The sequence below is a fragment of the Glycine soja genome, chromosome 2 (genome assembly GCF_004193775.1).
Source record: "Glycine soja cultivar W05 chromosome 2, ASM419377v2, whole genome shotgun sequence".
NCBI lineage: Eukaryota > Viridiplantae > Streptophyta > Magnoliopsida > Fabales > Fabaceae > Glycine > Glycine soja.
This window is the reverse complement of record NC_041003.1, coordinates 1,549,141-1,569,989: the sequence shown is the minus strand read 5'-3', so window position 1 is coordinate 1,569,989 and position 20,849 is coordinate 1,549,141. Positions and strand designations below refer to the sequence as shown.

Sequence of the window (20,849 nt, the reverse complement as noted above, 5' to 3'; positions counted from 1 at the left end):
TACGGCCTTTCCCGGATCTTACCATTTACTTTTAATTTCCATGCAGGTCCCTCTGATATGAGAGTGAGGGACCATTTTTTTTTTATTTTTAAAATTCTCGTACACAAAAAAAATAAAATGGACCAGGTGAATTTGCCAGTAAAAAAATTATATTATTAACTAATTAAAAATTGTTTTTATACAATTTTTATGGTAAATAAACTTATTATATATAATTGGTAATGACATAAAGTATAACAAATATTTATTTTTTACTATGTAATAACCGCATTGAGATTTAAACTTATAATTAACTTTATGCTTACTATTCAAGCCCCATGTTATTAGGGGTCGATCCTACTGGGTATGAACACACATATTATTTATTGGTACATTTCTGTGAGGATTTATTTATGTGAGTGGTTGATCCATCATCTTCCCATAACTAACCTATTGGTTTAGGATATAGATATTTCATTTTAAGGAGGAAGCAAAGGTTAGAAATTTAACAATATTTCCATCTTGGTTGGGATTCCGTGCAATAATGGTGGCGTATGAAGGGTACAATAAACGTGCGCACTTTATGAGCATCACATTCACATGTACTATGCATTGCAGGTCAACAACAGCATTGCTTCGGAACCTGGCGAGGTGCACATTGCACTCCAGACTCTAGAATCATGGCGGAACAATTTCATTTCTGAATTCTGAACATTCCACACACACCAAAAAAAATAATGCTGAAAGTAAGATTTAATATATCCTCTCGAGACTTCAACCATGCCTTAATCAAGCATGAGATGAATTATTTGCTTCAAATACGTTTAAAAAATATTATATATAAAGTTAATGCTTGAACAATTTAAAGTTTATATATTTATTAATACGCTTAAATATGTATTAAATCTTAGCAAATATGATTATTTAGGTTTTAGTCTTCACAAAAGATTGTTACTTTTATCCCTGACAATTGTTTAGTATTCTTTTTTGTCTTCCTAAAAGGAAAAAAATATTTATTGCATGTATAAATGATAGGAAAATGTAAAAAAAAATAATTATGAATAACATAATTTTTTGTCTTTCAATAAAAATATTTTAACTTTAAGTTTGTTAATCAATATCTTTAAAATACTGATTAGTATTTATCTTTTTTTTTTATTCTTTATCATTAACTTTAGTTAATTTAGTGCTGACATAGCTGATAAAGTTGGAGAATGAAGTATTAATTAAGGTGACATTTTTTTATGACATGCACAAGGTCATATTTGATTGAGTGAGATGTGATCATTGGTATTGGTTGTATTTGGTTTAAAAAATAAAAGTAAAGAAAATAAAAATATGATTTTTTTTAATTAAAGTAAAATGTGATACGTGAGATATGAAATTCACACAATTAATTCTCTATTCCTCTCCTCCTCCCTCGAATCAATAACATAAAAACAACCTATACTACATTTCAGACAAGAAATGGCCGGGGTGTATTTATATGAAGGTCAAACTGCTTTTAGGATTAGAGACAAAACAAATCAAACTAGCAAACACATTTTTTTTAGTCTATCAAAGACATCATAGACTTCTCACTTAGAAGACTCAAATTGCATCTGGATTAGATACTAATACTTTTAGGGTTAGAGATGGGAACAAAGCTAGGCTTTAAAAAAGAAGTTTCGAATGGAGCTAGATTGCGGAAGGAGAAGCTAAAACTAAATTCAATCTTTGAGAATAATTGGTTGAAACAAAACAGAAAGATGGACTAATAATATGATGCTATTTGACGAACATTTGATAGTATATATTTTTTAATAAACTATTGATTCCCTCTCTCTCTCTCTCTCTATATATTGATGATTAATTAAGTTTAACGAATAGTTGGAGACAATTTGTAGAAAATGAGAAATATTAGTAAAAAATTTGATATATCTTTAATAAACTCTTTATTAACAATTAAAATTGATTAAGAATCATAAGATTTTGTAAATTTTATTTCTTATTTAACGAAATCTACTTGTTATATTGTAGTTTTCAATCAATCTTTATTAATAATAAAGAGGGTGTTACAAGAAATATATTATTAGTGCTCTTTGTAGAAAAGAGGGTGAAATGGAAGAGTTAAAATTGATTGTGAAAATTTTCGAATTCCCATACATATATATAGGGATGTTATTACCACATCATTTTAATGATTACTATGATGTGATAACAAAGTGAATTCCTATTGAATACTTATGTGAACAATTCTTTAAATTGATAAAAATATATAAATTAAACTTTAGTAAATATTCCTATTATACTAATGACACCTGAGTTTTACTTGTTTATTTTATTTCCTTGATTTATTTTTTAAATAAAAAAGAAATGATCAAATTTAAAATGTTAATTAAAAGAAAGTAAGTACTTAATAGCCAAAATTTACTTGCTCTTAACCGATTTTCATTAACTTAATAACATGAAAGGCGGAAATTATTTTAAGGTTGCATACCTTGATTCACTAAATACCTTGATTTTATTTAAAATCAATTTTATAAATACTGACCAAAACACACACTTGTTTTCCGGAAAGAGAACCGTGGATGTGTCCTGTTCATTGGAGAAAACGGCATGTTACTGATGTTAGCTTATAACGCAAAGTGGGTTTTGGCGTGAAAACAATGAACTCTTTTCATGAGTATACTATAGTCAAAGGGATACTTAATAATTAATGATTAAAATTTTCTCTTTACTTGCGTACATAAATTTTCGCAAGTGGAAGTTGTATTTTAAGTCATGCAAAGAGCTTCGATATCACTCCAAAATCTATATACCAAATTGCTTTTTACTCCTTTTAAGTGTTTTTTTATACGAATATTTTTTAAATTAAAATAAGCATATTTAAATAAAAAAAATTATGGAATGTTAAGCTATAATATATTAAGTATGATTTAACCAAATTGTGAAATGAATGTGACGTGAACAAATACTATTATTTTAAAATTGTAATTTAATTTGTTGTGATTTTAAAGTTGTGTCTTTGTTGTCCTAGATGTGTTCTTTATAAGGATATCAAATTCTTTCAAAGTTACCTTTCTCTTTTTTAGCCAGACTTGAGTTTCCTTAAGACATTTGTGATATTCTATTATTATTAATCTTTGACCCAATAAATCTTGTATTATTGCCTTAACCTCTACAAATTCAAAAGATGTCTCTCTAGATTTCACTTTCGCCTTCTTTCATCATTTTGGTTAATTTCCATGGGGTGTTGTAAAGGAGATGATATGTTGGGTCAAATTTACATTTAGGAAATAATGATATGTATGTCCTTAAACCAAATATCTTTTTTTTTTTTTTATAAACTTCCACCCCACTTTAAATATCATTAAGGATTGTCTTTCAATAATCGTCATGCATACTCAAATTTAAATATTTTTCCTTCATCTTGATTAAAAATGGTAAATGCATCATTCATAACATCATTCTTAAAACTCTCACTTTTCTTCCTCCTTACAACTTATATGTAGTATCCAATAAACCTTTGAATCGTAAAATTTATATTCCATTGTTGTTTCACTCTCCCATTGGCGTCGATTGTGATTCTCATTATAGTTGTATTTGACCTTTGACAAAAAAACTATTTGTCTGTTGGTTAATCCCTATAATTAAGTTCTTTGAATGATGTAGCCATATTTGAATGATTAGTGTATCCTCTTACATTGTAAACTTTTGTTTAGAGTTTGCATAACCACTCAAGCTTTTATCTTCGTTTATTGCAATATTTTCCATGTTGACTTAGGAGGAAATTGAAGGAAGTTGAGGCTTTGAAATAGACCAGACTAATATTTATGATTGTTGATTAGAATAAAATTTTGTTGTTACTCATTGTTGAAGGCCCACTAAACACAAGGGACTAGTTGTTGACAATGGAAAAAAATAATCTACTTTGCTCTGATATTCCAAATGGATTACTCACATATGACATATTTAGTTGAAAGAAACTAGAGAATGAAAATTTAACAATATTTTCGTGTTTGAGTTATGTGAACTAAACACAAGGGACTAGTGAACTAAACACAAGGGACTAGTTGTTGACAATGGAAAAAAATAATCTACTTTGCTCTGATATTACAAATGGATTACTCACATATGACATATTTAGTTGAAAGAAACTAGAGAATGAAAATTTAACAATATTTTCGTGTTTGAGTTATTTGGAGAATTTGAAGACATCACAGAATTTTTGACATTTTGATCATTTGAACGTTAGAAGTTTTGCATCTATTTGAGTAACAGTGTTACGGAAACATAAAATAATAGTTAACATATCTACATAAGTGCTAGTTCACATTATTTTATTATAATAGTGATGCATTAGTCAAATAATTTTTTCATCCAATAATGTTTTTTTTATAAATAATAATATACTAATATATTTTGGTGTAGCCCATAGATATTCTTTCTAGAAATAATTAAGTAAAATCGCTATAGACGAAAAATTATTTTTTTTCTAAGCATTAAACATGGTATATCCAAGATTCAAATTTAAGATTTTTAGTTAACCCAAAATTACTTTTGTGTGAATTAATTTATGTACTCAATGGTAACATCTACTGATTATAATAAAGTGGACCCCATTAAACAATAGAAAAACAGTTGCTCTTTTATAGGAAATATGCTTTCTTTGAACCTCATATTAGTTGTTTAAAGTAAAATTTGAGTTGCTACACAATGTTAATGTCAAAAAAGCAACCCATTAGAGATGACCTAATTTGAGTAAAAATTTAGTTTAATGACAAGTAAATTTTGAAAATGTTGGATAAGATTTGTCTATAAATTAAAATGGAAAAAGTAATGATATATTTTTCTATCATTCTCTTACAAATATCCTTAATATTTTATAAAGAAAGTTTTTGATGAAAAATTAAATTATATAATTTATTGAAAATATGAAAAAAAATTTAACAATTTCTATATTAATCAAGTATAAGGGTTGGTCTATTAGAAGAAGAAGAATGATTGGTAACAATATGTTATTGGATTATTCAGGTTCAAATTTTGGATATTATATCTGTACGGTACCAAACAAATTATAGATATTATATATCTTTTAGATAATCATAATTTTAATTTTGATAATATTTCTATAAAAAATTGCATTATTAATCAATTAAATTTTTACCTAAATGTATTTTTAACTTGACTCATGTATGTGAAACATTTGTTAGTGTGAGATTAATCCTTTAAATGAATCTCAGTATTTAGAAAGATCAGTCATTAATTAGCTTTTGACCCAAAAATACATTCACATAAAAAAATTTATTAAAAAACCAACAGTTTTTAATTATATGACAATCTATAAATAAGAGTGTAAATAACCTTTATATAAATAATGTATTGTAATTAAATTTTATGACTATTTTGAACAGAATAATGAGAAATATTGGGATAGTTGCTAATACGACAAATTAAGGTACAATTGTTTACGTATTTGTTTAATTTATATTAACTTTTAATGTTGATATAATATATATTATATGAATTAGTAAAGTGAAACTTTATCTTTGATAGAAGAATAATATAAAACATACTTAACGAATTCATTTACAATTTGTACTTTCAAATATTCTAATGGTTCTTTCGTCAAGTTTAATCAGTTTCCTTGAGCAACAAATGAAAAGTTTGATCAGGAATTCGTACCACTTTGGCCAATGCCCTAATCAAGCGATTTCAAGTGGAAACAGGCACATGATTGCCAACAAACACCAGTAGTATAGTCTTACCAAAAAACCTACTGGTCTAAAGTGTGAGTGTTAGGTGTTCTACAATAAATAAAGTTCATTGTAATTAATTTGGGAATTGCCTTCCCTTCTTGAGAAGCATATGCAAATTATTACGCCAAACCTTTTATTGAGGTTAACATAATTCAATTAGTTTTTGAAAGCTTTGACAAGTTATAAAGCGAATTTTGTGTTTTGCATCTCAAGTTATTGCCCATTTTTACTAATGTTATTTCTTATCAAACTAATCAACTTGTTGTCGTGATTGAATGAAAAAGAAGGATGCCTAAAAAGGAGAAAATGTTACCTCGAGTTATATATACACTATACACAAACAAAAAGCATTTAATATATGCTTGTTCCATCAATTTTTTAAACTAACAATAAGACATAACTTAGCTTATATAGAAAAAAAAAATATTATAGTAAATGGGCAATGAGTCACCTAGAAGATGCATTTTCTATTTGTCGTGGTATCCTGTAGTATTAATTATCGAGGAAAAGGGTAATAAAATGTTGTATGGTGACATCGGTGGTCCAGATATATATATATATATATATATATATATATATATATATAGAGAGAGAGAGAGAGAGAGAGAGAGAGAGAGAGAGAGAGAGAGAGTAGTTTGACCCTTTCAATGCACATTGAAATTTATGTAAAAAGTCTTTTGAAAATTAAAATACATTTATAAGAATTTGTGTTTTTTTTATTGAAATGTAAATTTTTTTAAAAAGTAATTTATCTAATATTTTGCTCAAAAGCTAAAAAGAGTAGTTCATAAAAACAGGGAAAAAAATCACATAAGAAAAGAACTTGTCTAAACAACACACTAATTAGCGTGTTATCATATCCTTCCTTGTTAAGATATTAGGTCAATTATTAATATCCAATATAACATGTGCATATGCTGTTAATGGTCAACAGCCACTGAATGGTATTCAGTTTGGCAAACCAGTGCATAGGTTTAGAATTAGATAATTTTGATTAGAATGTGTCAAATGTGTTACTTATAATAACTTACATCCGTTAAGGACTTCACTTCGCCAAACCATCATGGGCACCAATATACGACTTCTCCCCCCTACTCCCGGGACATAACGTAAAGTTGGCTTAATCAGGTTGTAATCATTGCAAAAACGATACCTGAGAATGAAAATGGACATTTCATAATCTTAAATTAAGGGTATTTCAGCTTCTCCCTTCCAGTTAGTTATGCAAACATCACCTAATTAACAATTTGTAGTTTTTTTTTATCAAGACAAATATTAATCATTAGTCTCGTTAGAATGTTAATGAGAAAAAATTTAAACTCTTGACCTCTATTTTTCTTTTTAATTATTAAATCGACCTTATAATTTCTACAACTTGTAACCTCTAGTTTATCCTTTCCATATCTGGTTATCGTTTGAGAGGTGTAAACAATCATGGACGCAGTCCGAAAAAGAAAACAAAAACAAAGAAAAAATCGTTGGAAGTATTCTCACCCAAATCAGGTCTACAAATTGTAGTTTAAATAATAGTAATTTCAACTAAAACCATTATGATACATAGCCCCCTGTTAAGTATCCAAAAGGCATTTCAAAGATTTGAGAGGTGTAAAGTAAATTTAAAAATGATAATAATAAAAGAAAAGTTTTTAGATTTTTTTAGTTATTAATTATTAATTTTTTTTAAACAAAAGTTATGATATTGATGAAGAGTTGTTGTTTATTAATTATTACTTACAGTATCAATAAAAAAATTAACGGTTATTTATAATATTTTAATTAAAATTTATTTTCAAATATAATTTTATAATAATTTTTTAAAATATATTAGTAATAAAAAAAATTTAAAGTGCTTGCTCGGGTTTAAGACGGTCCTGTAAGTATCACTTACCCACACACATTGCTATAATATTAGATTTGGTTTTAATTTTCTATATTTAAATTATTGCCCTCATTATGAGTGTTTTTGGGGGAGGTCCTTAGTTACTCCTTACCATCATTCTAATGTTTTTATTTTTGGGGTCTAAATTATTATTTATTTATTTTATTTGAAGACAGGTATAAATATTTGGGGCAGTGGATATAATATAACGAAAGAGAAAGAGCGAAATAGTTGTTAGGGCTCTGTGTCTCTTGTGACATCACCGGTGGCGGCAGACACTTCATGTATGACTGAAGAATCAAAATATCATTTTCACGATTTGATTCGACTGGCACGTTTCCATTCCAATTACCATTCAAAGCCACACTCTTCAAATAAGAAATATCCCAATCCTTAATTAAAATTACTACTGTAGCATTCTCCCTTTAGTTATTAATTTATTTCTTAAATGATTCAATTTGATTTGGAGTTTTAAAATTGAATTAAATTTTATCTTTAAGTTTTAAAAAAAATTAATTTCATCCTCAAATTTTTAAAAATAAATCAGTTTAATCTTTAAATTATTTTAATAGTTGAATTTAATCCTTAAATTCTTAAAAAGTTGATAATTAAATTTATTTATTTTAAGAATTTAAAAATCAAATTAATCCATTTTTAATAATTTAAAAACTAAACTAAATCTTCAAAAATTAAAAAATTGAATTAATTTATTTTTAAGAGCTTAAAAATTAAATTAAATATTTTTAAAATTTAAAAACTAAGTTAAATAATTTTAAAAAAAATTAAGATGAAATTGATAATTAAGGCTAAAAGTGACTGCCTAGTAGCAGTAGTTTCCATTTAGATTAGGGCAAAAATAATTACTAGTGGCTATTTCTGAAAACCCCCTCACCCAACCTTGAGGTCGCACCCAATGGCAGGGGTAGTTCCGTCTTTGCAGGAAAAGCCTTGAACGCATGCTCTTTAAATACTAAAAAAGCCATCATCAAACACCCTCACACACTTGACCAGCATCTCATTCCCGTCCCCGGCGACTGAGTAGCGGTCTCTTCCCAACTCGGAACTCAGTCCATTCCGCATTTCAATTTTCTCTTCACTTGGCAAAGCCCAAACCAAACCCTGGCTGAAGAAGAGAATTGACTGAGAAGAAGAACACAGAAATGGGCTCCGAACTGATTTTCAGAGGGCACGAGACCCAGCCCGTGGACGACGCGTACTCACCAAAGCCCCACAAACCCTGGCTCACCGTGACTCGCCCGATTCACTACATGCTCCGTGAGCAGCGACTCCTCTTCGTTCTCCTCGGCGTCATCATAGCAACCCTCTTCTTCACATTCGTCCCTTCCTCTTCCCCTTCCGCTTCCTCCTCAAGCGTTTCGTACGAGTCTCTCCCGATCTCCTACTTCGAGCGCGAGTCAAAGATTCCGGCGTACCACCACCGCGTGGCTGCGGCGGTGCATTCGGTGGGGAAGGTGCCGCTGGGGATTAAGAGGAAGGGACTCCGGATCGTAGTGACGGGCGGCGCGGGGTTCGTGGGGTCGCACCTGGTGGATCGGTTGATTGCGAGAGGGGACAGCGTGATCGTGGTGGACAATTTCTTCACGGGAAGAAAAGAGAACGTGATGCACCATTTTGGGAACCCTAGATTCGAGCTCATCCGACACGACGTCGTTGAGCCTCTCCTGCTCGAGGTTGATCAGATCTACCATCTGGCTTGCCCTGCTTCCCCTGTCCACTACAAGTTCAACCCCGTCAAGACTATCATATCCTTTTTATATTTTTATTTTTGTTTAATCAAAGTTTTAGGGATCTGGTTTGGGAAATTGGAGTCCTTAATTGTGTTTGTGTCCACAAGACGAATGTGGTGGGGACCTTGAACATGCTGGGGCTTGCAAAGAGAGTGGGCGCGAGGTTCTTGTTGACGAGTACCAGTGAGGTTTATGGAGATCCTCTGCAGCACCCTCAGAAGGAGACTTACTGGGGCAACGTCAACCCAATTGGTTAGCATTCCTTCTCTTATTATGTTCTCCGGTCACCACCGGCCTTTCTGGGCCATGTTTAGAATTAGAATTGTCAGAGACACGCCTTGCACTTGCTGCAGCACACTCCGTGTGAGACATATTTTTCAAAACTCAATAAGAAACGTGGAACGGAGGTAGAGGACCACGTAGTAGGAATTCCAGGGTCTGGCCAACGAGGAACCCGTGATATGCTGGTCCACAAAATGAAGGGTAGAGATATTTTTTTGTTGTTACGCATCCATAGTCATATCCTATTTCATTGCAACAAAGCAGCCCTGGTAAAAGTACTTGGGTAGAAACTATAAACTGGGAACTATGGAAGGAGGAGGGACCTGGCTGCAAGACAGTACCTGGATGCAATGCTCAGAACTTTATTAATTTGTCATTGCAATTTTTTTCTTTTCGTAAAAAAATATGTATTTTTTTACTATGAAAGACATCTTTTTTAAAGTGTTATTCAAAGATAAAAAAATAACAAAAATATTTTATATGGACTAAAATGATTTTTTTTATAATGACGAAAATTAAAAAATGTTATATTACATAAAAAAAATATATTTAGGCCTTTACTATATTATTAGTTTTCATATTTAAGAGGGGTAAAACAAAATAGGCCAGTTTTTACTCTTAAAGTGACAAGAGTGTGATGGATGGTTTCATGATATGTGTGGGTGCATGGATGTGTGACAGGTGTCCGAAGCTGCTACGACGAGGGAAAGCGTACGGCCGAGACGTTGACCATGGACTACCACCGAGGTGCCGGCGTCGAGGTCATTTTCTACGGACCTAACTGACTCTTTTCTGTCTCTCTCTCTCTCATCAATTTTCGTTGCTGTTTAATTCTTGTGTTGAGTTCAGCCTTTGATGGACTTCTCAAGTAGTGAAAATTTAAACGGTGCCTCTTGTGTATTGTGTTTTACAGGTTAGAATTGCTAGAATCTTTAACACCTACGGGCCTAGAATGTGCTTAGATGATGGTCGTGTTGTTAGTAACTTCGTTGCTCAGGTTGGCGTTTTGTTTATTTGGATTTGAATTAGGAATGGAGCAGTTGTTGTTGGCTTTATTTCTGTAATAATTGTCTCTATTTGTTGACCTTATTGCAGGCACTAAGGAAGGAGCCTCTGACCGTTTATGGAGATGGGAAGCAGACAAGAAGTTTCCAATATGTCTCTGATTTGGTAAGCAAATAATATCTTTCTCATCACTCTTAGTAATTGCCACTGGCTTGTATTTTGCTTATAATGTAATTAGCATATATATCTTTGTTCTTTAGCTGAAAATGCTCAACATATCCCTCCTCCCCCTATAATATGGTGCTTGTTGCGCAAGGGTTGAATTTGGATTACATTGCAGGTAGCTTTGGTAATTTAGTTGACACTTTAAAGTAACTTTTCCCCATCTGCATGCTGCAAATTTAACAGAAGCGATTCACATCTATTTCTGAAAAAAGGGTCTTTTCCTTTAGTAAATGATAAGGTTCGTCCGTGTGTTTGAATGACTCATTCATTGTGCATACTCCTGTCCTGTGTGATGCTATCGGTGGCTAATTTCACTGAAGAAGCATTTGCATGTGACTGGAAGCGAGTTTGAAGGCCCATGTGGGGAAGCTCTTAATTATTGCAGTTTACTCAATAAAAAGTTCACAAGCTCAACACTGAAAACAATGGAATACAAAAGCCTACTAAATAAATTGAAGTGACAGCCTCGTTGTAAGCTGAATGCACTAAATGAATGATACGTGTACTGTAATTAAATAGTACTTAATATTGTCGTCGATTACTTGAGTTATGGACTAGATCGGCATGCAGTGAGATACTGACATGGTTGCTATACCTTCAGAATCTAGCTCAATATGCTGCTATTTGGCTGTATTAATGTGATGTTCATGTTGGTATAGGTGGAGGGTCTAATCCGCCTTATGGAAGGAGAACACGTGGGACCTTTCAATCTTGGAAATCCGGGAGAATTTACAATGCTAGAACTTGCCAAGGTAAAGTTGGGTTTTTCTGCAAAATATATTTTATAAGAGGGGTAAAAGGTTGAAACTTTCTGATTTTTAAACTAGGCTAATATCATGCCTGGGCTTGATTCCGAGAAACTGCCCACAAGAAAGTACAAAGATTAGGAAATTGCTCATGGTCATGTGCATACTAATAATCCGAAAGGCGCATGTTCATCCGAATAAGTGAATTGAACCTTACTGATACAGAAAAACACTTGTACATCATTCTTAGCATGGGATACCAGTTTCTTCATTTTTCCTATTCTCAATTTACCTTGTGGCGTGATTGTTTTACCTACATTCTAGATTTTTTTATTCATTTTATAATCATGTGGATGGAAATGAACAGTGTCAGTTTGGAAGAAAGAAGGGTTGTATTTTTGTCGGTGGACTCTATATTTTAGTCTCATAGCTGATAGACCCCATTTAATTGAATGCATCTATATACTTGCGTTTTTTTTTTCTTTTTTCTTGGGGGTCAAGATACATGTGTTAACATTATTAGCTTCGTTGATGACGATGATGATGATGCAGGTGGTTCAAGAAACAATCGACCCTGATGCTAGGATAGAGTACAGGCCGAACACAGAGGATGATCCGCACAAGAGAAAGCCTGATATAAGTAGGGCTAAGGATCAACTTGGCTGGGAACCCAAGGTTGATCTGCGCAAGGGCCTCCCACTAATGGTTTCTGACTTCCGGCAACGCATTTTTGGTGACCAGAAGGAAAAGGCAACCGTAGCCTAATTCTTGCGTGTCATGTATCTTAGAGTGAGAAAGGGATATAAGATAATAATAGTTCGAGGATAACCCTGGCCCGCCAAAGGTCCCATTAGTCATCACAGGATTATATGAGCTCTACTAAAATGTCCCTTTGTCGTTTGTTCTCCGTCAATCTTTACATGCCGGGTTATTTACCCTCTTTCAAGATTGACCACCACCCCTGATTCCATTTTTCAAATTCCTGCCATCTATATTCTATTTCTTTCTCTTTTTTTTTGGATGTAATTGGTATGTGCAACAGTGCAAGAGGCTACAGTTATAGTTATTTCAACATTTTACCTTCTCACTTGTTCTATTTTTATTTAAACTTCATTACTTCTCCACTTATTTGCAATTTGATCTCTGAATTTGTAGAGTTTGCTACACTCTTGTTGAAATTATTACTATCATCATCATTCGTTGTTTATGATTTTCTTCCACAACAAACTACTTCCTCCGATCCTATAACCAATTATCTAATTCATCCAAACCAATAAAAGTAGTTAATGATTAAAGGATGAGTTATTTTTCAATCAACGAATATTTTTATTGATAGCTCAATAAATATATTTTCTATTTATAAAAAAATGAGTATAATCATTAATTGATTTTATAATTAATTAGGATAAAAAATTAAAAATAAAATAATTATATATTTCTTATATATAAAATCAGAGATAATATCTATTATATAATAAATATGAAAACTGTACAAATATGTGGAGTCCTCAAAAGTCGGTCGTGTGTCTTTCTCTCTACTAGTCTAGTGACGAAAAAGGATTCCGTTCCTTATATAATACTAGAGAAAGTGAATAAGAGACTCACTTTTTATTACAAGTTACAACAATTTATACTATAGTAATCTAAAATATAATAGCTCTACCCATAATGCATTCAATACAATGACTAACTCAATAAAAAAATGACTACCTACATTATTCAAGTATAGTTTTCATATCTCGAGCTCATATTAGTCATGGGGTTCAGAACCTGAATTGAAGTCTATGAACTTGAATTTTCCGTTGTTGATAAAGTATTTTAATTATTTTCATTAACTGAAAAATTTATTTAAGCATTTGGTAAATAAGTTTTTAGTAACTTTTTAATAATTTCTAGTATTTTTTGAAGCGTTACTAAAAGTAACATTTTTTAAATGTTACCTTTGGACCTCTTGCTTTTTATATTTTTCTTCTTTCCATCCTTAATAAATCTATCAAAATTTTTTATTACTTTTTTTAAATAAATTATTATTTTTATTTTATGTCATTTTATATTTTTCAACTACTTTAATAATTAGTTTTACCAAATACTTATAATTTAGTAAAATAATTTTTTAGTTTGTCTCTATCTTCTCAACTTTTCAATCTCTAGCTAATTTTTCCTAACAAAACCATAATAATATTACCAATCACAAAATGGATGGTATTTCAAGGTCCGTTTAGGTACCATTTAATGGTTTTATTTAAATCAATGGGAATACTAATCATAAAAGGATTGTTTTTTTAACAGCCAGCCAAATGGGTCGGTCCAATGAACCTTTCCTAATATTTATGTTGTTACGAAAATTATACTAACATATTTGATTTTGAAGGCTAAAATATTTTACTTTATTTCTGGAAAAATCAATTGGGGCTTGGGAAGGGAGGCTGAAGTTGGCCATAACAAAACACAATTAGGCAATTTGTGTCAATATTTTGTAGGTGATGCAGTTGTTGTCTATTTCTCAATGTCATTACTTTTAATTAATTTAACGGACTCAACATTTGCCATGCTAGCCCACTTATCCAACCAAGCTATGATGTCAGCAAACACAAGTGTAATGTTTTCATCTGTCTCTCCAGTTGTTATGCCATGACACATTCCAGTGTTCAATTTGATGGTCTTATTTATGCTACGACTGGAGAGAAAACAAAATGGAAAGTTCTATTCGTCTTTTCAAATTCACATTTTTTAGGTATATGATAAAATGTGATGAATGATAATACAATTGGATTTGGAGCCTCCGCTGAATTCTAGAATCTGTTGGTATCAGGTTTATATTCAGATGACAACAGTTCTTGGCAACGTCAATTTTACCAATTAAAATCAACGATGAAGATTAATTCTGTTAATTATTTAACTGCAAAGTTAACAGAGGGATCTATTGAAACAATGGTAAAAGTTTAAGTATGAATTGAGATAAAATGAGAATTAAGGGTGGCTATTTGCTACATGATAAAAGTACAAGGTGTTTAAATGCCCTTTTTCCAATTTTTTAAGGTTAAATTGACCTTTTATTCATATAATTTATTTTGGATTCGATTTACTTGTTTATTTTTTTGGATTTAATTTTATCTTTTAATCTTTAAAATCGATTCAATTTAGTCTTGTCATTTAAATTAAACTAATGATATTAAAAAATGTGTTTTATGACAATTTAAAATCATTATAAAGTATAATTTTTTAATATCGTTGATATAATTTTGATGATAGGACCAAATTGAATCTATTTTAAAAATTAAATGATTAAATTGAATAAAAAAAATAAGAAAATCAAATTAAATCTAAAAATAATAAACTAATTTAATCATTTTTTAATAGTGTTAAGACTAATGTCTATGGCCAACTAAGGGATATTTTGTTGTAGTAGATTATCTCATCCCTTACCATGTATTTGAATTTCCTAACTTGTTCATGATTTCACAAGAATGATTCAGGTTATTTTTGAAATATGTTAAATATTTGATATCTTATTCTTGACTTTTGAATGTAGCGTCTTATGATGCTATACAATATATTTTTTTTGTTATACACAATGGTAATGGAATATTGGAGTGTACTGGGGTTGGTTTGGACTAAGTTTAAAGAAATTTGTAATCCAACACAAAATTGAATAGGTTAGTTTTGATTGGTTTCCCAATTAAAAAATTTAAAACTCAACTTAAACAAGATGTTTGTAAATAGTTTGAGTTGAGTTGGATGAATAGGTTAAAATATTTAAATTTATTTGTTATTTTTTTAAATCCAATATTTTTATAAGCTAATTTTTTATTAAATGAAATATCAAATACATTATTTATAATTGTTATAATCAAACAGTAAAAGAGAAGACCATGGACGAATCACATTGTTATTATTATCATCATCATCATATAGGCTAACATACTATCTTAAATATAATTTAAAAATTGAAATATAATAAATAAGTTCAAGAATTACACCCACAAAACCTGAAAACCCAAAAAATAAAATTATTACAGCATAGTTTGAAAATTTTAATGTTCTCAAATAATCAAATGAGTAGTATAATTGAAATTTTAACTAAATCTAAAATAGTTTGATGAAACAAATTAAAAAGCAAAATATATGCTCTATAACCAATTGAAAGTTGAAACCCTAATTTTACAAAGGTGACCAAGTGAAATTGGAAGAACCGGAAAGAAGAGATCTTCTCGCTCTTAGTTATTAAGTCCGATAATAATAGTTATTGATTTTTAAAATTTAAAAAGATATATTATTTATAAAAATAAATAATAATAATTTAATATAAATTAACGGATTGAATCAACAGTTTTAGATATTAAAACTCATAATCCAATCAAAAATTTAATAAATTTAAATGGATCATATTATATTTAACCCAATCAAAAAAATATTCAATCCAAATTATTTAAATTGATTTAGATCAATTTAAATTTAAATGGATCATATTAGGTCAATTTAATTGAATGTATAAGTTCACAAATATTTAATTTCCTTGGTTATTTCCACACCGAGAAAAACTTATTTGTATTTTCAGAATAAAATTAAACAACCTTATTAAAATTGAATCTTTTCGCATTTATATTACTTTGTCGTATGTGATATCAACGAGCCATTACAGTTAATACCATGAACTTTGGCTGCCCTTTCATTTCCGTCATCAATTAAACTTGGTCTTCCATTACATTAAAATATACAATTAACAATAACAAGAAATTTTATTCTCAAAATAAACTTACTGTGCAAATTTGTTTTATATTTTCTCATATCTTAAATTGATTCAAAATTATTACTTACTAAAATTTTTTATTTAATTTTTTAAGAAACTGTTTCTCAAAATTATTTTACAAATTAATTTTTAAAATAAAAAAAATAATCAAGCAAGCTTAAAGTGGACAAATGAGTTTGCCACTACTGATACAAATGTGTTTTTTTTCTTCTTTTGATTTTCACTCCAAGCTAAAATATAAGAAGCCAATCAAACTATAAAGATTGCGCAGTACACATTAGTTAACTTAAAAGATTAATATATTAGGGAAGGTAGAGTGTGTGTTATGATATACATAGTTTTATTTTATTTTATTTTTTTAATTTGAGGTCAACAAATTGGCTTACCCACGACAAGCTAGCCAACATTAAACTACTAAATTTTGAGGCCACATTGTGTTGGACCAAAATAATCTTGAGCCTAAATTTATTATTCTGACACATATTTTAGATTACACTAATCAAGTTAACCTATTGGACTCAGATAATTTTACACTTGTATTAAATCCTACATGTTTTATACCTCTTTCAAAATTCATAATCTAGCAACACATTTTTTAAGCATATAATTATTTATCCCTATAATTACTATGTAATCAAACAAAGTAGTTTAATAGTGATATATTACGAAGTCTCTATGTATATATTTGCACTTTCATCGAAATAATATTTTTCTTCCTTCTTTCTCAACAACATACAAAAATTAGTCTGGCCCTATGGATCTCCCAATGTTTATATGTTGTTACAAAAATTGCGCTAAAATATTTGATTTTGAAACCTTACATATTTTGCTTTAATTTCATAAACAATTTAAGCTAGAAGGAGGATGAAGTAGGGCATAATAAAATGAATTTTTGAAAAGAGTTGTAGCTATTAGCTACATGTCCATAATAGATAATAATCATTTGACTGGATTTATAATTCTATACTAATGAATCGAATCCATGCAAATAATCAAAATTTCTTCAATGCATTTTATGTTAAATGAATTTTGTGTCAATTATAGGCATTGGCATTTGTTGTCTATTTCATAATGCCATCGTCATTTTCATTTGATATAAAGGAATCAAATTTTTCCTTGCTAGCGCGCTCGTCTAACCAAGCTATGATGTCTGCAAACACAATTGCAATGTTTTCATCACTCTCCCCAGTTGCTACGCCGTGACACATTCCACGATATAATTTGATTGTCTTGTCTACACTACTAGCTTGATCATATAATGCCATGCTTATTTCTGGGTCTGTCACTGTATCTTTCTCTCCTTGTAACACTAAAAATGGAATTGTAACCTGCTAAAAGTTTATAGAATGAGTCTAGAAATGGCGTAATTTGATTTTTAATCCAAAATAAAGGGTGGCATATATAAACTGACTTCAAATATGTTTTTTTTAAGAAAAAAAAAATCTATGAATCACCTCATGTAGACTCTCTTCAAGACTCATGCTAGTTCTCATCATTTCCATTGCTGTTTTTAGCCTGGGCTTGTCTTGGTATATCAATTTGTTATTTCTTATCTACAATCATTATCAGAAGACAATAAGTAACTCTTGCACTATAGAAATAAGATTATATTTCCTTTCTCAATTAGCCTCAATAATTGTTAAGTTTGGAAATTCCATTGATATAGAAAAAGGACATTAAGGTACTGTTTGAAACGTGGAGAAAATAAAATTGAAAATTATATTTGTCTCTTTAAATACACCCTTTAGGTATAGTTGAAATAAAATGAACTACTTTTAACCTCAAGTCTTGTTCTGTTTTATACGTTTCTTTTAAATCAAACATAAAATGAAATTTATATGCTAGTTGCTTCTATCAAAAACTACTTAAACCTCACCGCTTCTCTTTTGCCACGGTCTTTGAAGGCAGAGTCAATGATATTCTTTGTGGGAACTATTTTCCACTTTGGTACGATATCTTCAAATTTTGTTAACATGTTTATAACTATGGGAATTGGCTTCATCAATTTGTCCGATATCTGTTTACATTTGAACATATTTATGTTAAGTTTGTCACACATCTCCTAAGCCATCAATAAACCATGTTATGCTCAATATGGTGGGAAAAATATTTTTTTTGAATGAATGCTCATATACTCTAAAAAAAATCATACCTTACACATGGGTGCAACAAGAATAGTACCGTCCCAAAATGAAGGGTCCCTTTTATGCAATAGTAAGCACACTGATCCTCCCATTGAATCCCCGTATAAGAACCTAGGCTTCCCCTTGTAATCTTGGAGCTCTAAAATACCCAAATGAGGAAGCAATTCAACATAAGAAGTTTTGAAATGTTTCAACACTATGATTATTGCTTATATAGCAAGAAATTCAAACCCTACCGCAAACTGACTTGAAAAAGTCTTCACAATCATTAACAACATTGTCAAACTTAGTTATGAGACAACGAACACCTCCAGAACGTCCATGTCCTTCATAGTCGACTCCAAACACTGCATATCCAGCATTGGCTAACCTTTCTCCGCATGCTAAAGGCATGAAGCACACAATAAATCATACAAGGTTTTACCATGTATTATATTCAATGCGACACTACTAATAATTTATAAGTACTAAAATCACAAAAAATATACTTGTCACAGGAAATTAATGTCATGTACTTTATATATATATATTCATTCTCTATTCGTATATAAACAAAAATAATTAATTTTATATTAATTAATAAAGTTAATTGATATCATTTAATCTTATTGATCTCAAGCAAAAAATAAAATTATTACTAAAATGTCTTTCATTAGAACTTATATCATGAATAAAAAAATTATTGAAAATAAAATTAAAATTAAAGGAAAGATATTTTATGAATGATAACATTAAATATGATAAAATTAGTTAGATTTACCTATATTTAAGTCAAATATATAAGATCATTTTTTCATTTATATATGAGTTTAGACTATTTATACATGAGTTCGGATAAAGTACATTCCATACAATGAAAAAATTGCATTTTTTAATTCCTTCCATACCCCATAAAATCATATAACAAAATTAAATCTTATTTTGATTTTATATGTATCTTGAGATTAGATTCTTAATTAAAAATGAGAGACTATAATATCTTGGAAGCAATTATTTCAATCTAAATAGGTAAATAGGATCACTATGAGCGACAAAATATTCTTTAAATATTTAGCACCAACCCACTTAAGTTGATGTACAAACTTAATTTTTTAAAACATGTTTGGATAAATAGATTAATCAAGCACTCATTTAATTAAAATTTATTTACCAAAAAATTATTTGTTCATAAGCTTAACCTTAAGCTTGTTGAAAAAAAAATATAGAAGAATTTATAGGAACATTATAAACTACTTTCGTGAACTTAAATAATTAAGTTTCATCTTTTAAAATCTTCCTTAATCCATCAACAATAAAGGTGATAAAATAGTTCAATGACAGTTTGGTGAGTACCAGGATTGATCCAGCAGTAAATAAGACCTAAAATAAATTTTAAGAGAATTTTTTAATTTAAATGTAAGAGCTATATTATCAACATATCTGCCATTTTTTTTTATCATACAAGACATTTTTTGTTTTACAAAAAATTAAAAGAAAATATTTTGTTATCAGTGGCTCTAAAGCTTTAGTTTTAGATGTTTTATCCTTGGACCAAGAGTTTAATTGGTGTTATTGATATACCATCATTTAACACGTAGAATAATGCAATATATAATAAGTGAAAAGCAATAACTAACCGTAAAAAAAAGAGAGGAGAAAATATGGTAAAGAAAGAAAAATAGTAAATCGTGAAAGAATATGTATTACCTCTCATGAATGTACTACATTCCATGGCATAACCTGTAATAAGTAATTAAAAACGTAAGGTTAAAAAATCAAGCCTAATAGGAGAGAGAGGGAGAGAGAGAGTGAAGAAGAGAAAAGGCAATTGAACCATGGCAAAGGAAAATAATGGCCTTCGGAGAAGACAAAGGCACCCATCTGCAGGTAAAGAGTTGCATTCCCCTTGAGTTCCTCGTGTATACCTATAATGTTACATTTGATACAATTTTCACAATTAATAAAACAATCACACGAAAGAAAAAGAACTATGAGTCCGTGAATGAAAGAGTCAAGTTGGGAGGAATTACTTCATAATATTTGAACTTCGTATCCATGATAGGTGACCAAATAATTCGACGATGGTTTGGTGGGTGTTATTGAACTAATAAAAAAAACCTGTTAATCTTTAGATTTTCTCTTAGAAGTATATAAGCAGTTGAGATGGTAATGAAAGTTGATATGTTGAAAACATCAATGAAGTTTTCGTACACAGGCCACAGGCCTTTTATATCTTGTGAGTAACAGATTGATGCTGTTTTTTCTTTGTTTAAGATTCTGCTTTGTTGAATTTATCTATTTTGAGTAACAGATTGTAAAAATATAGAATGAATTAGGTGGACATACCTTTTTGTATTTGAAGAATTATCTG

General features: G+C 29.9%; 2 protein-coding genes across 2 annotated transcripts; one reads left to right on the top strand and one right to left on the bottom strand.

Moving 5' to 3' along the window:
- The first annotated feature begins 8,578 nt into the window (after positions 1-8,578).
- On the top strand, positions 8,579-12,771 carry LOC114378856 (UDP-glucuronic acid decarboxylase 2-like). Its single transcript, XM_028337457.1, has 7 exons — positions 8,579-9,362; positions 9,452-9,599; positions 10,311-10,390; positions 10,543-10,626; positions 10,725-10,799; positions 11,519-11,611; positions 12,158-12,771. The coding sequence occupies exons 1-7, from the start codon at positions 8,760-8,762 to the stop codon at positions 12,368-12,370; spliced, it is 1,296 nt and encodes a 431-aa protein (XP_028193258.1). The 5' UTR covers positions 8,579-8,759; the 3' UTR covers positions 12,371-12,771.
- A 4,614-nt stretch (positions 12,772-17,385) lies between these two features.
- On the bottom strand, positions 17,386-20,535 carry LOC114378863 (caffeoylshikimate esterase-like). Its single transcript, XM_028337461.1, has 8 exons — positions 20,509-20,535; positions 20,313-20,403; positions 20,186-20,218; positions 18,736-18,882; positions 18,508-18,638; positions 18,232-18,372; positions 17,810-17,908; positions 17,386-17,683 (listed from the first exon to the last, which is right to left on the bottom strand). The coding sequence occupies exons 1-8, from the start codon at positions 20,533-20,535 to the stop codon at positions 17,417-17,419; spliced, it is 936 nt and encodes a 311-aa protein (XP_028193262.1). The 3' UTR covers positions 17,386-17,416.
- Positions 20,536-20,849: the final 314 nt, after the last annotated feature.

What these genes read in the sequence shown, in the direction of transcription:
- LOC114378856 (XM_028337457.1), top strand. Translation starts at nt 8,760, where the DNA reads ATGGGCTCCGAACTGATTTTCAGAGGGCACGAGACCCAGCCCGTGGAC. An exon ending in GGGCAACGTCAACCCAATTG is followed by an intron (nt 9,600 to 10,310) that starts GTTAGCATTCCT and finishes GATGTGTGACAG; the next exon opens with GTGTCCGAAGCTGCTACGAC. An exon ending in TTAGTAACTTCGTTGCTCAG is followed by an intron (nt 10,627 to 10,724) that starts GTTGGCGTTTTG and finishes ACCTTATTGCAG; the next exon opens with GCACTAAGGAAGGAGCCTCT.
- LOC114378863 (XM_028337461.1), bottom strand. Translation starts at nt 20,535, where the DNA reads ATGGATACGAAGTTCAAATATTATGAA. An exon ending in CGAAGTTCAAATATTATGAA is followed by an intron (nt 20,404 to 20,508) that starts GTAATTCCTCCC and finishes GTAACATTATAG; the next exon opens with GTATACACGAGGAACTCAAG. An exon ending in TTGTTGCACCCATGTGTAAG is followed by an intron (nt 18,373 to 18,507) that starts GTATGATTTTTT and finishes AAATGTAAACAG; the next exon opens with ATATCGGACAAATTGATGAA.